Source organism: Theropithecus gelada, unplaced genomic scaffold, assembly GCF_003255815.1.
Source record: "Theropithecus gelada isolate Dixy unplaced genomic scaffold, Tgel_1.0 HiC_scaffold_15778, whole genome shotgun sequence".
Classification (NCBI taxonomy): domain Eukaryota; kingdom Metazoa; phylum Chordata; class Mammalia; order Primates; family Cercopithecidae; genus Theropithecus; species Theropithecus gelada.
In genome coordinates this window covers 50150-65540 of record NW_020257523.1, presented here as the reverse complement: position 1 = coordinate 65540, position 15391 = coordinate 50150, and the positions used below count along the sequence as shown (strand labels likewise).

The 15391-nt window shown below is 51.5% G+C and overlaps 1 protein-coding gene across 1 annotated transcript in view; it reads left to right on the top strand.

Moving 5' to 3' along the window:
• Positions 1-919: 919 nt before the first annotated feature.
• LOC112616998 (fibrillin-3-like) overlaps positions 920-15391 on the top strand; it is a 19200-nt gene continuing 4728 nt past the window's right edge. The window contains exons 1-7 of the mRNA XM_025373728.1: positions 920-1037; positions 3055-3177; positions 3403-3519; positions 9790-9918; positions 10008-10127; positions 11893-12127; positions 12901-13051. Of these exons, the coding sequence (XP_025229513.1) occupies positions 929-1037; positions 3055-3177; positions 3403-3519; positions 9790-9918; positions 10008-10127; positions 11893-12127; positions 12901-13051 (984 nt within the window). The 5' untranslated portion in view covers positions 920-928. The remainder of the gene's footprint in view (positions 1038-3054; positions 3178-3402; positions 3520-9789; positions 9919-10007; positions 10128-11892; positions 12128-12900; positions 13052-15391) is intronic.

Here is a 15391-nt window from a genome sequence, read left to right as displayed (position 1 = left end):
GTGTGTGTGAGTCAGTGAGTGTGTGTGTGTGTGTGAGTCAGTGTGTGTGTGTGTGTGTGTGTGTGTGTTCTGAGACAGAGTCTTGCTTTGTTACCCAGGCTGGAGTACGGTGGTGCAATCTCAGCTCACTGCAACCTCTGCCTCCCAGTGGCATACCTGTCATCCCAGCACTTTGGGAGGCTGAAGCTGGAGGATTGCTTAAGCTTAAGCCCAGGAATTTGGGGCTGCAATGAGCTAAGATAGTGCTACCGCACTCCAGCCTGGGCGACAGAGCGAGACTTTGTCTCCAAAAACAAAAACAAAATAGGCCGGGCACAGTGGCTCATGCTTGTAATCCCAGCACTTTGGGAGGCGGCCTGTGTGTTGTGGGCTTGGGTGAGTGTACAAGGGCAGGTGTGTGAGTGCGCGTGAGCCAGTGGGGGGACATCAGCGTGTCTCACTGAGTGTGTCACTGAGAGTGAGATGGGTTATCTGTGTGACCAGCAGTGACATCAATAGGACTGGGGAGGAAATGGCTTTCTGGGGGTGTGTCTGCGGGGAGATGCAGGAGTCCCTGAGTGTGGGTGTATGTTCCCGTGTTTCTGCAGGAGCGTCGGGTGTGTGGTTGTTGTGTCATGTTGCATGCACTGTGTCTCTGTTGTGCATGTCGGTGCACTGAGGAGGTGTCGCTGTTGAGGCCGGGGGAGGTGGGTGTGTGTCCCCCTCCCTGGGAAGCTTCATGGGCTTGTCCTGCGGGCTCAGGTGTCATCCGCAGCCTGAGGATGGGGTCCACGTGAGCTGGGGTGCAGTGGCGGGTGTGGAAGGCAGGCTGGACTTTGCTCCAAGGAGATGGCTGCGGCCAGAGAGAAGGAGACATGCCTCGATGGCCCAAGGCGGCCAGCCAGCCCCATTTGCGCCCTGCTTTTCCCCAGATGTAGATGAATGCCGTATGCTTGCTCACCTGTGTGCCCATGGAGAGTGCATCAACAGCCTCGGCTCCTTCCGCTGCCACTGTCAGGCCGGGTACACACCAGATGCTACTGCTACCACCTGCCTGGGTGAGCCCAGCCCTCTGCACCTGCACCCTTGGCCCAGCCCGGCCACCTCCTGCGCAGCCCCTGACCACAACTTCCCTGAGACTTTGCAGTTTGCAATGTTAGGGTTTCATTTACAAAGTGGTGCCCGAACCATACAGACAACTGAGGGCCAGGTGCGATGGCCTGCCACTGTAATCCCAGTATTTTGGGAGATCGAGGTGGGAGGATCACTTGAGGCCAGGAGTTTCAGACCAGCCCGGGCAACATAGCAAGATCCCATCACTAAAAAAAATTAGCCAGGAATGGTGGCCTGTAGTCCAACATGCGCCTGTAGCCCCAGCTACTTGGGGAGGCTGCTTGAGCTCAGGAGTCTGAGGCTTCCGTGAGCTGTGATTGCGCCACTGCAGTCCAACCTGGGTGACAGAGTGAGACCCTGTCTCTTAAAAAATGAAAAAGAAGGCTGGGCGTGTTGGCTTGTGATCCCAGCACTTTGGGAGGCCGAGGCGGGTGGATCACGAGGTCAGGAGTTCAAGACCAGCCTGGCCAAGATGGTGAAACTCCGTCTGTACTGAAAATGCAAAAAAATTGGCCAGGCGTGGTGGCACGCGCCAGTAAACCCATAATCCCAGCTACTTCGGAGGCTGAGGCAGAGAATTGTTTAAACCTGGAGGGGTGGAGGTTGCAGTGAGCTGAGATCATGCCAGTGCTCTCCAGCCTGGGCGACACAGCAAGACTCTGTCTCAAAAAAAAAAAAACAACAACAACAACAAAAAAACCGGCCACACATGGTAGCTCATGCTTATAATCCCAGCACTTTGGGAGGTCAAGGTGCGCACATCATTTGAAGCCAGTATTTCAAGACCAGCCTGGCCAAGATAGTGAAACCCCATCTGTACTAAAAATACAAAAATTAGCTGCACGTGCTTCTGCACGCCTATAATCCCAGCTACTTGGGAGGCTGAGGCAGGGGAATCGTTTGAACCCGGGAAGTAGAGGTTGTAGTGAGCTGAGATCATGCCACTGCACGGTAGCCTGGGCCACAGAGTGAGACTCTGTCAAGAAAGAGAAAGGAAGAAAGGAAGAAAAGAAGAAAGAAAGAAAAGAAAGGAAGGAAGGAAGAAAGAAAGGAAGAAAGAAAGAAAAAGGAGAAAGAAAAAAGAGAGAAAGAAAGAAAAAGGAGAAAGAAAAAAGAGAGAAAGAAAGAAAAGAAAAAAGAAAGAAAGAAAAGAGAGGAAGGAAGGGAAAGAACGCCAGGTGAGGTGGCTCATGCCTGTAATCCCAGCACATTTTGGGAGGCTGAGGCAGGAGGATCACTTGAGGCCAGGAATTTGAGACCAGCCTGACCAACATTGTGAAACCATCTCTACTAAAAAAAAGAAAGAAAAAGAAAAAAATTAGCCAGGTGTGGTAGTATGTGCCGGTAATGCCAGCTGCTTGGGAGGCTGAGGCAGGAGAATTGTTTGAACATGGGACGCGGAGGTTGCAGTGAGCCGAGATTGCACCATTGCATTCCAGCCTGGGTGATGCAGCAAGAGTCCGTCTCAAGAAAGAAAGAGAGGAAGGAAGGAGGGAAGGGAGGGAGGGAGCATCCTTTCCTTCTCCCACCCCCATCCCATTTGGGCCACTTTCCTGCTGTTGTTTCTTTTATTTTGCACATCCTGAGATTTTTCAGTTACGTTTTGTAGCAAGTGTACCTCTAAGTCAGCAGGAGGCAAACCCCAGCCTGAGGGTCAAATCTGGCCCTCCAATTGTTCTTGTCAATAAAGTTTTATTAGCACACAGCCATACACATTTGTCTGCTTACCCTCAGTGGCTGCTTTGCTGGTACAAAGGCCACATGGAGTAGTTGTGTCCGAGACGATGTGGCCTGCAAAACCAAATGTGTTTACCATCTGGCTTTTTGCAGAAAAAGTGTTAATTCCTATGTAAGTCCACAGATTCCGGATGGTCCAGGTCTGGGTGGAGACCCCAGTCCCTGAACACCCCCAGGGAATGTCTGTCTAACCCCGCCCCACCACACCCCACTGTCCTTTCCTAGATGTGGACGAGTGCAGCCAGGTCCCCAAGCCGTGTACCTTCCTCTGCAAAAACACGAAGGGCAGCTTCCTATGCAGCTGTCCCCGAGGCTACCTGCTGGAGGAGGATGGCAGGACCTGCAAAGGTGATGTCCTTTCAACTCTCCCCCACTCCCGCCACTGCATGCGCTCTAGGGTCCTGCTCCTGTCCCCTGCAATCTCACCCCCTCCCATCTGCATGGAGTCAAGCACCATCTCCGGGATCTTTCTCTTGTCATCCCTCTGCCTGGAGGTGGCAAGGGCAGCCCCTGAGAAGCCCCTAACCCCCGACTGGGCCCTGCCCTGAGCCTGCTGGACTATCTGTGCTGCAGACCTGGACGAATGCACCTCCCGGCAGCACAACTGTCAGTTCCTCTGTGTCAACACGGTGGGCGCCTTCTCCTGCCGCTGTCCACCCGGCTTCACCCAGCGCCACCAGGCCTGTTTCGGTGAGTGACCCTTGCCCCTCACCGGGAGGTGATGCACAACCCCAGCCTTAGTTATTTTGCTCACCAAGAAAATATCAAGTTGGCCGGGCACAGTGGCTCTTGCCTGTAATCCCAGCACTTTGGAAAGCCGAGGTGGGTGGATCACGTGAGGTCAGGAGTTCAAGACCAGCGTGGCCAATATGGTGAAACCCCGTCTCTACTAAAAATACAAAAAAAAAATAGCCTGGAATGGTGGCAGGTGCCTGTAATCCCACCTACTAGAGAGGCTGAGGCAGGAGAATCACTTGAACCCAGGAGGCAGAGGTTGTGGTGAGCCAAGATCACACCACTGCACTACAGCCTGGGCAACAAGAGCGAAACTCTGTCTCAAAAAAAAAAAAAAAAAAAGCACCCAACATGTACTGGACATTGGGAACGTGGGGGTGATCAGAACAAAGTCTTTACTTCCTCAGTGCTTGCTTCCTGGAGGCATCTAGAACCTCCTTCCTCTCCTTTGGAAGCAGAGAGGCCCTCTGGCCTTGGTTCATGGCACCTTGCCTTCCCCCTGACAAGTGCCTGCTGGGTCTCCCTCCCAGAACCTCCCCAGAGCGCTCCTGAAATCCCAGGTCTCACATAGTCCCAAGAGGAAATCAGTTCCACAGCTAAAGTCACAAGAGCATCTGCTACCATCATTGTTTCTTAGTGTCTTGTGGCTCCCAGGGAACCCAATCTTCCCCAAAGGCAGAGCCTAGTCAAGGGTGGCGCCATTCATGCTCCAACTAATCTGCCCAGACAGCACCTACTGTGTACCAGGCAGTGCTCCAGACCAAAGGGTGGCAAACTCCAGCCTGCCAGCCAAGCGCGGCCCCCTGCTTGCTTTTGTTAATAAAGTTTTATTGACACACAACCAAGCCCACTTGCTTACAATCACCTGTGGCTGCTTTTGCACTATATTGGCAGAGAAGAGTCTTGGGACAGAGCCTATTACAGAAACAGAAATGGTTTGTCGGGCCCTGTTATAGACCCTGGGAGTACAGCAACAAACATAAGAGGCAAGACTCTTTCGTCATGGAACTTTCCTTCTGGCACAGAATCAGACTAGAAGCAGACATAACAAGAAACTAACAGAATGGTGTGGCTGGGGGTGGTAGCTCATGCCTGTAACCCCATCACTTTGGGAGGCTGAGGCTGGCAGATCACTTGAGGCCAGAAATTCGAGACCAGCCTGGCCAACATGACAAAACCCTGTCTCTACTAAAAATACAAAAATTAGCTGGGCGTGGTGGTGGCGCCTGTAATCCCAACTACTCAGGAGGCTGAGGCAAGAGAATCACTTGAACCTGGGAGGTGGAGGTTGCAGTGAGTCAAGATTGTGCCACTGCACTCCAGCCTGGGGGACACAGCAAGACTCTGTCTCAAAAACAAACAAACAAACAAAAAATTAACAGAATAGTGTGCTCAAAGGTGATGTGCGTCATGAAAGAAAGAAAAAATAAAAGCAGGAGTTCAGGAAAGAAGGAGAGGACAACAGGGTTGTTTTGGGAGGCAGGGAGAGATTTGTTGTTGTTGGGTTTTGGTTGTGTTGTGTTGTTCGTTTGTTTGTTATAGAAATGGAGTCTTGCTCTGTCACCCAAGCTGGAATACGTGATATGATCACAGTGCACTGAAACCTCAAATTCCTGGGCTCAAGCAATCCTCCCACTGCAGCTTCCCTAGTACTTGGGACTACAGGCTCACCACACCTGGATTTTGTTTTTGTTTTTGTTTTGTGTTTCTTAGAGATGGAGTCTCTTCACGACTCTGTTGCCCGGGCTTGAGTACAGTGGCTATTCACAAATGTGATCATAGCACACTGAAGCCTCAAACTCCTGGTGTCAAGTGATCCTCCCACCTCAGCCTCCAGAGAGGGCTTCGGTTGTGTTTTGTTTTTGTTTTTTGTTTTTGAAACAGAGTCTCGCTCTGTCGCCCAGGCTGGAGTGCAGTGGCCGGATCTCAGCTCACTGCAAGCTCCGCCTCCCGGGTTTATGCCATTCTCCTGCCTCAGCCTCCCAAGTAGCTGGGACTACAGGCGCCCGCCACCTCGCCCGGCTAGTTTTTTGTATTTTTTAGTAGAGATGGGGTTTCACCGTGTTAGCCAGGATGGTCTCAATCTTCTGACCTCATGATCCGCCCGTCTCGGCCTCCCAAAGTGCTGGTATTACAGGCTTGAGCCACCACGCCCGGCCAGGGCTTCAGTTTTAAGAGAGGGATCAGGTGAAGTGTCACCAAAAGAGAACATTTGGCTGGGCATTGTGGCTCATACCTGTAATCCCAGCACTTTGGGAGAATGGCTTAGGGCCAGGAGTTCGAGACCAGCCCAGGCAACATGGCAAGACTCCATCTCTACAAAAAATACAAAATTAGCTAGAGGTGGTGACACCTGACTGTAGTCTTAGCTACTCAGGAGGTTGAGGTGGGAGGATCTCTTGAACCCAGGAAGTTGAGGCTGCAGTGAGCAATGTTCATGCCACTGCAGTCCAACCTAGGAGACAGAGCAAGACTCTTTCTCGAAAAAAAAAAAAAAAAGAGAGGGAGAGAAAGAGAGAGAGAGAACATTTGAACAAAGACTCTTGAAACAAGATGCATTTCACTTTTTCTGCAACAGTAAAGTTTTCAGCTCACACCTGTGATCCCAGCATTTTGGGAGGCTGAGGCAGGAGGATTGCTTCAGCTCAGGAGTTTGAGACCAGCCTGGGCAACATAGTGAGATCCCATCTCTATTAAAAACAAACAAACAAACAAAAAAAACAGTAAAGTTTTCACTGGATGTGTGAGCAGCTGCATGGACCAGGGCCATGCATCACATGGGTACCATCCATGGAGCAAGCTCACACATGACTCTCACTAGAAAAGAGTTTAAATTCTCAGCCAGGCAGGTAGTGGTGTGAGGCTCAACTTGATCAAAAGTCAACAAACCTGGCCAGGTGCGGTGGCTCAAGCCTGTAATCCTAGCACTTTGGGAGGCCGAGACGGGCAGATCACAAGGTCAGGAGATCGAAACCATCCTGGCTAACACCGTGAAACCCCATCTCTATTAAAAAATACAAAAAATTAGCCGGAAGTGGTGGTGGGCGCCTGTAGTCCCAGCTACTCGGGAGGCTGAGGCAGGAGAATGGCGTGAACCTGGGATGCGGAGCTTGCAGTGAGCTGAGATCCGGCCACTGCACTCCAGCCTGGGCGACAGAGCGAGACTCCACCTCAAAAAAAAAAAAAAAAAAAAAGTCAACAAACCTTTTCTGTAAAGGGCTCAAGAGAAGTAAATATTTTCAGCTTTATAATTGAGATGGTCTCTGTCACTATGATTGGACTCTGCCGTGGTAGCATCAAAGCAACCGGAGAGATACATAAATGAAAGACCGTGTCTGTGTGCCAATAAAACTTTATTGATACAACAGACAATGGCTTGGATTTTGTCCCAGGGTGTTCCCATTTGCTGATGACTAAACTATTAATAGAAGAGCAAACTACATGACCACAGTAGGCCAGCCTGACGCTTGGTTTGCTTTGCTAGATGTAAGGGAAAGAAATTGTGGGTGGTGGCAGACATTTCTGTTTTTAATTTTTGAGATGGAGTCTTGCTCTGTTGCCCAGGCTGGAGATTGCAATGGTGCAATCTCAGCTCACTGCAATCTCACCTCCCAGGTTCAAGCGATCCTCCTGCCTCAGCCTCCCAAGTAGCTAGGACTATAGGTGTGCACCACCATGCCCGGCGAATTTTTGTATTTTTTGTAGAGACAGGGTTTTGCCATGTTGCCCGGGCTGGTCTTAAACTCCTGGGCTCAAGCAATCTGCTCACCTCAGCCTTCCAAAGTACTGGGATTGCAGGCATGAGCCACAGTGTCTGGCTGTGCCAGACATTTCTTTCTGGCCAGAGTGTAGACCTATTCTCTGTGGCCCCTCAAGTGACAGCTCAGGCAGCTGCAGGAGCCACTCCTACTTAGAAGCTTCATGTTCCCATGTCTGTTGTTCCCAAGAGATATTCAATTTTTGTTTGTTTGTTTCTGTTTTTTTGAGACAGAGTCTTACTCTGTCACCCAGGCTGGAGTGCAGTGGTGTGATCGTGGCTCACTGCGACCTCCGCCTCCTGTGTTCAAACAATTCTCCCACCTCAGCCTCCTGAGTAGCTGGGATTACAGGCATGCAGCACTACATCCAGCTAATTTTTGTATTTTTAGTAGAGACGGAGTTTCACTATGTTGGCCAGGCTGGTCTCGAACTCCCAGCCTGAGGTGATCCGCCCACCTTGGCCTCCCAAAATGTTGGGATTACATGCATGAGCCCCTGTGCCTGGCCCCGAGAGAGACTCTACATCTCCACAGATATATGCTTGGAGTCAAGAATCTCTGTACTCAAGGAAGCCAAAAGCAAGGTTTTCCACCAGGAATTTGTTGTTCATTCCCCAAAATCCCAGTTCAAATGCAATATACCAGTCATGGGCTCCTACCTTTGTAGCAATGCTCTCTGGCCATTGTACCAATGCCCTCCTACCATCATAGCAACCTGGCCATTTTAGTCAGCTCAGGTTGCCATAACAAAATACCATAGACTGCAAGTGTAGGATTTAGCAAAATCAAATCCAAAAACTGGGCTGGGTGCAGTGGTTTGCACCTGTAATCCCAGCACTTTGGGAGGCTGAGGCGGGAGGATCTCTTGAGCCCAGGAGTTTGAGACCAGCCTGGGGCACATAGTGGACAATGTAGTCCCCACGAGAAATACAAAAATTAGCCAGGCATAGTCTTGTGCACCTGTAGTCCTAGCTACCCAGGAGGCTGAGGTGGGAGGATCACTGGAGCCTGGGAGGTGGAGGTTGCAGTGAGCTGAGATTGTGCCCCTTCACTCCAGCCCAGGAGACAGAATGAGATCCTATCTAAAAAAAAAGAAAATTAACAGTTGGTTAAATGAAGCAGAGCAAATGCACACCAAGTGAAGATGTGGTGGCCATTTAAAATTATGCAAATAAGAATAGTAAGAAAAAATATATATGTGTGTGTATATATATATTCGAGATGAAATCTCTCTCTGTCAGTCGCCCAGACTGGAGTTCAGTGGCACAATCTCAGCTCATCGCAACCTCCACCTCCCAGGTTCAAGCGATTCTCCTGCCTCAGCCTCCCTAGTAGCTGAGACTACAGGCATGTACCACCACACCTGGCTAAATTTTTTGTGTATTTTTAGTAGAGATGGGGTTTCACCACGTTGGCCAGGCTGGTCTTGAACTCCTGACTTCAGGTGATCCGCTCCCTAGGCCTCCCAAAGTACTGGGATTACAGGCATGAGCCACTGTAACCAGCCCCCAAGAATAATAAGACTATTTAAAGACATAGAAAGATGTTCACAGACTATTCAGTGTAAAACAATAGCTTACACACACACACACACACACACAGAGAGAGAGAGAGAGAGAGAGAGAGACGGACAACCCATACACTGGGTGGCTTAAACTACAGAGATTTATTTTTTTTCAATTCTGGAGGCCGGGCAGTTCAAGATCAAGGTGGCAGCCTGGTTGGTTCTGTGAGGGCTCTCTTCTTGGTTTGCAGACAGCCGCCTTCTTGCTGTATCCTCACTTGGCAGAGACAGAGCAAGCTTTCTGGTGTCTCTTCTTATAAGGGCACTATTCTCATCATAAAAGCCCTACCCTGATGACCTTCTCTAACCCTGATCACCTCCCCAAGACCTAATCTCCAAATACCATCCCACTGGGGGTTGGGGCTTCAACATAGGATTTTGGAGAGATACAAACATTCAGTCCATGGCACCAGCTGACCTCACATTATTGTCAGGTTTCCATGAGAACAAAACTCAACAGGCAACCCAATGTCATTTTTCCATGGGAGAAGGAAAAGAGGCTTTGTTTATCTTTTACTCTTTTACCAGGCACTGCCCTAAGTCTTTTACAAGATTAGGTTAATTTAATTCTCTCTCGCACACACACAAAAATGCAGTGAGGTAGACATTATCATCTCCATGTTACAGCTGAGGACATCGAGGCACAGAGAAGGTAGGTAAGTTGCCCAAGGACACACAGCTTCAAGGCGGTGGAGATGAGATTCTTTATGTGCAGGATCTCAAAGATTGGCGTCTATTCTGTGAGTCAGGAACTGTTACAGATCTCATTTCACAGCGTGGGAAATAGGCACAGAGAGGGTGAGCAACTTGCCTGAAGCCACACAGTGGTGGGACTGGCATTGTGTCACCTGACACAAGTTCCTTAACCAGCAAGCAACCCTGCCCGATCTCTCTCTTCTGCAGACAATGATGAGTGCTCAGCCCAGCCTGGCCCGTGTGGTGCCCGTGGGCACTGCCACAACACCCCGGGCAGCTTCCGCTGTGAATGCCACCAAGGCTTCACCCTGGACAGCTCAGGCCATGGCTGTGAAGGTACAGCCCAGCTTTGGCTGGGGTCTAGTGTTTGGGGGTGTTGGTCCTGAGAGCCGTCTGGAAACCCTCTCTCCCTCTCTCTGTCTCAGATGTGAATGAATGTGATGGACCCCACCGCTGCCAGCACGGCTGTCAGAACCAGCTAGGGGGCTACCGCTGCGGCTGCCCCCAGGGTTTCACCCAGCACTCCCAGTGGGCCCAGTGTGTGGGTGAGTGGAAGGGGCTGGGAAGAAGCTGGGGCCCCCACCAGAATCTGCTCAGAGCAGGCGACTAACAGACACTACCCTGCAAGATGTTGTGACAAGCTCAATTATATAAAGATTGAACAGGCTAGCCCAGAAGGTAGTGAGTTCCCCACTGCTGGGGAGTCAAGGTGCAGCAGAATAAGCATGGAAAAGTGTCTGAGTTCATTCCTTAGGGCATGGTGGCCTGGAGGACTCAGTTGAGAAAGATTCTGAGACCTGAAGTCTGCAATTCTGTGATCACAGGGAAAGAGTGCTGTGATTGATTAGTGATGTCTGCCATGAGTGTGATTACTGATGTCTGCTATGGATGCTGCAAGGGGCGATGGAGGTGTGAATGCTATATCATTGTCATAGCTGTTGCAGAGGCCCTTTATTTGGGGAGCTAGCCTTCTGCCCTGCAACCTTCCCCCTTCTTCTGGCTGCTCCAGGACCTCCTGGCAGCCCGTTTCACTGCTCTTTTCATTCCTCCACTACAGTGCAGCTTTCACCCTCTACCATTTTCGGGCCCGCTTGCTCTCTCTTGAGACCTCTCCTTGGCCTCCATCCTCTACCTCCACTACTCTGGGCACCACAGTCTGCCCCTCCTGGACACACTCTCCTGTGGCCTTGGTGATGTGGCTGTCCCTGCTCTCCCACTGCCTCACAGGCACTGCCTTCTCTGCCCTCTCCTTTTGTCTCTCATGGTGGGTCTTTAGCTAAGTTCTCAGGCTTCCCATACCACATGACCCTGCCCCCCGAGGCAAGGTGCTTGTCTGCTGGGGATCTTGGGGATCCCACAGACCATTGGCCTTTGCTGGCAACTCTTCCTCAACTTGTCTCCTCCTCTCTGTACTGACTCATTCATTCTTTCCCCAGCTGTTTGCCAAGGACCTGCCTTTCACTAGGCCCTGAGCTCAGATGCAGAAGTGAGCTGAAAAACCATTTCTGCCTTGAGTTGTTCAGTCCAGCAAAGGAAACAGGAATAAATTAGACCCCTAACTAGGTTCTCAACAGAGGACCATTTCATCCCCTATAGTACATTTTGAAGTGTCTGGGAGACATTTTTGATCATCACAACTGGGATCCAGCGTGGTAGTTCACTCTTGTGGGATATTGAGGTAGGAGGATCGTTTGAGGCCAGGAGTTCAAGACCAGCCTAGGCAACATAGAAAGACCCCCATCTCTACAAAAAGTTAAAAGATTAGTCAGGCATATTGGTGCACACCTGTAGTCCCAGCTACTTGGGAGGCTGAGGCAGGAGGATCCCTTGAGCCCAGGAGGTCAAGGCTACAGTGCACTATGGTTGCACCACTGCACTCCAGCCTGAGCAACAGAGTGAAACTCCCAGCTCTAAACAGACAATTGGAGGCAAATGGATTTTCCTGGCATCAAGCGGGTGGAGGCCAGGGGTACTGCTCATCGTCCCACAGTGCAAGGACGGCTCCTCCCTAGAGAAAGATCCGGCCCCAAATGTCCATAGCACTGAGGGTGAGAAAGCTTGTTCTAGATCATCCTACACTTTGGGGTTTAGGGGAAGTGTTGAGAGATGCAGTGAAGGAGAACCACAGGGTTTGGGGCAGCGGGGCTATGGGGCCGATCTAGTCTCAGGGCTCACTGCCAGGTTGCTGGAGGCTTTGACATTGGACTTGGGCTCTGAACAGAGAGCATTTCAGGTGGAGGGCTCTGGGGGTGAGAAGGCTGCCCTGCCCCACCTCTGTGTCCTCCCTCTCCTCCTCCTTTCCTCCCACAGATGAGAATGAGTGTGCCCTGTCGCCCCCGACCTGCGGGAGCGCCTCCTGTCGCAACACTCTTGGTGGCTTCCGCTGCGTCTGCCCCTCTGGCTTTGACTTTGATCAGACCCTTGGGGGCTGCCAGGATGTGGATGAGTGCGCCGGACGGCGTGGCCCCTGTAGCTACAGCTGTGCCAACACTCCCGGTGGCTTCCTGTGTGGCTGTCCTCAAGGCTTCTTCCGGGCTGGGCAAGGGTGAGAGGCTGGAGTGGGGCGAACAGACTCCATGCCCTGCAAGCATCCATGCATGTGCATGCCACCACACACACACACACACACACACACGCACAGACATGGGGCTTTGTGCATGCCAAGAATTTACCAGAAGAGCTTCTTCTGCCCGTGCATGCAGGCATTTACCCACATATGCACAGAGTCCTGGACACACAGAGGTACAGTGGCACCTGTATTTGTGCACACACAGGCTCACACCACTAACATGCAGTTGTCCACATGGCACACACCCCTACCAGTATGTGTGGGCACCCTCATGCATTTACAGATCCCAGCATGCACACGTGTGTGTGTGCGCACGCATGTCCAAGTGTGCACTCAGGCTCATGCATGCCCGCATCCCTGGGGGCACTGTGCCATTGCTACATCCTGGTTTGCACAGGTGAGGAAGCACACATGTGCCCACATGAGATATTCCCCATGTGAACACACAGGTTGGCACACGCACACGCCCCAGGTATGCTAATGTCCATTCATCCATCCCAGCCTGTGCCTGTCCTCTCACTCCTGTGTTCACACCTATGCCCAGGTGAACCAGGGGACTCACATGCACACCCTTATGTGGTGCACACACACTCGTGCACACGGAGTCACACCAGCACATGCTCAGAGGCATATGTGTGCTTGGGCATTTGCAGCATGACTCAGAAAAGAGGATGCGGGTGGAGCGAGGTGGCTGGGGAGGTCCCAGGAGCCTACCTCTGAAATCCCCCACTCTGCTCATCCTGTTGCAGGCACTGTGTCTTCGGCCTGGGCTTCAGCCCCGGACCCCAGGACGCCCCGGACAAAGAGGAGCTGCTCTCGACTGAAGCCTGCTATGAATGCAAGATCAACGGCCTCTCTGCCCGGGACCGGCCACGACGCAGTGCCCACAGGGACCACCAGGTGACATGGGTGCTGCACTGGGCGGGTGTGGCCAGGGAACGGGTGAGTGTAGGAAAGAGGCTGTGGACCCGACTTAGTCATGTCAGCCTCCCAAGAAGGAGCACCAGGCTCCACATCCCAGCAGGTTCCCCATGTCATGTGCTGGCTTGGGATCTTCTCGTGCTTTCTCAGCCCTGGGATTTTTTCTTGGGGGGTCTCTGGGGGACACATCTCCTGAGCACTCTACCTCACTCCTGGTGACAAGTCAGGCATCTTCCAAACAGATCCTGGCCGGGCTGTGACGCTCTCTGTGGGTCCCGTTTATAAAGGCACTTGGATGCGGGGACATACCCAGGCCCCTCCAACCCTGCCTGCACCCTGGAATCTGTCACCTCCTCACCTCCTAGTTGGTGAAGCCCTCCCTTGGGACCCTTTTGGGATTTAGTTCCAATGGGGCCCTAAGTGGCCTCTGTGCCACAGCTCTGCCCATCTCAGCTCCTCTGTGCATTCCTCTGGGCTGTTCTCACAAACCCTTAGTCCAAGTTAAGCCCAAGCCCCTTCCCTGTCTGAGCCTTGGGGAGGCGAGTCTTTTCTCTGGGGACCCCAGCAAAGGCTCCCCTTAGGAGCCTCAGGACCCCAACCTATACCCACTCAGCATCTGCCCTGTACCGCTCTTGTGCCTGAGGTGCTCCTGGAGTTCCTGAACCTGCCTTGTCTCTAGGAATCTCAGGGATCTTCAACACACCACTCGGTAGCCGTAGGGCAGGCCTATGCCTCCGTCCCTCCTGCCCTCCTCGGGCCACCCCATCAAGGTGTGTAGAGAGGGCAGTTTTGCCACAGCTGCCAGCTGCTTGCCCCTCAACTGAAGAGTCCCTGACTACGGGTCAGTCCTGCAGCCATCACCCAAGGGATCTGAAAGCCAAAAATGTATTCAACACCTGCTGTATGCAGGTATCACTCCAAGTGCTCTGTGTTCACAGCCTCTCAATGTTTATGACAACGCTGGGAGGTGTAGATGCCACTATTTTTTTTATTTATTTTTTATTTTTTGAGACGAAGTCTTGCTCTTGTTGCCTAGGTTGAAGTGCAATGGCGCAATCTCAGCTGACCGCAATCTCTGCGTCTCGGGTTCAGGCGATTCTCCTGCTTCAGCCTCCCGAGTAGCTGGGATTACAGGTGTGCACCACCATGCCCAGCTAATTTTGTATTTTTAGTAGAAACGGGGTTTCTCCATGTTGGTCAGGCTGGTCTTGAACTCCTGATCTCAGGTGATCTGCCCACCTCAGCCTCCCAAAGTGCTGGGATTACAGACGTGAGCCACTGCACCTGGTCTAGATGCCACTATTATCCCAAATTTACAGATGGAGGAACTGAGGCTCAGAGAGGTTAGGGCACATGCCCAAGTTACAGAACTTGAACATGGAGGTTCAGAGATTCCATGGCTATGGCACATGGACTTCTCTTTACAAGCAGCCTTGGCATCCATGGCCAGCCATCCTGGGCCCCTCTGCCTTCCGAAGCCACCACTTTACATTGTTTCCCAAACAATTATCATTGAGCATGGAAACCATTACCCCAAGCTCACCCCCACTGCAGACATTTAGGACGAAGCTTCTTCACTCCATGGATTTTACTGAATACCGCCGCTGGGCACTGTAATGGAGCAACAGCGAACAAAAACAACAACAAAAACACCTGCCCTCGTGAGACTGATATTCTAAAAGGGAGACACACAAGAAATCAACATGTAAAACATATCATATTTTATAACACATGACAAATATGATACATGATAAGTGCTACGGGGAAAAAAAAGTGAGAAATGGGATACGGTTATTGGGCTTGAGAGGCTTTCTATATTAGATAAAATGTGAGTGTATTACTTTGTATTACTGAAAGGCCCTTTTCCCCTCTAGTTATTTTTTCCCCCTTGCTGGGAAAAACTGTGGATGTATATATTATCCCATAGTTACTGGTATTTTCTGTAGACTTCATAAGGGCAGAACTGTGTCTGTAGGATTTACTACTGTATTGGCACCCCTTGGTACTCAATAAGAGTGAGTGGAGGCCGGGCGTGGTGGCTCAAGCCTGTAATCCCAGCACTTTGGGAGGCCGAGACGGGCGGATCACAAGGTCAGGAGATCGAGACCATCCTGGCTAACACGGGGAAACCCCGTCTCTACTGAAAAATACAAAAAACTAGCTGGGCGAGGTGGTGGGCGCCTGTAGTCCCAGCTACTTGGGAGGCTGAGGCAGGAGAATGGCATAAACCCGGGAGGCGGGGCTTGCAGTGAGCTGAGATCCGGCCACTGCACTCCAGCCTGGGCGGCAGAGCGGGACTCCGTCTCAAAAAAAAAAAAA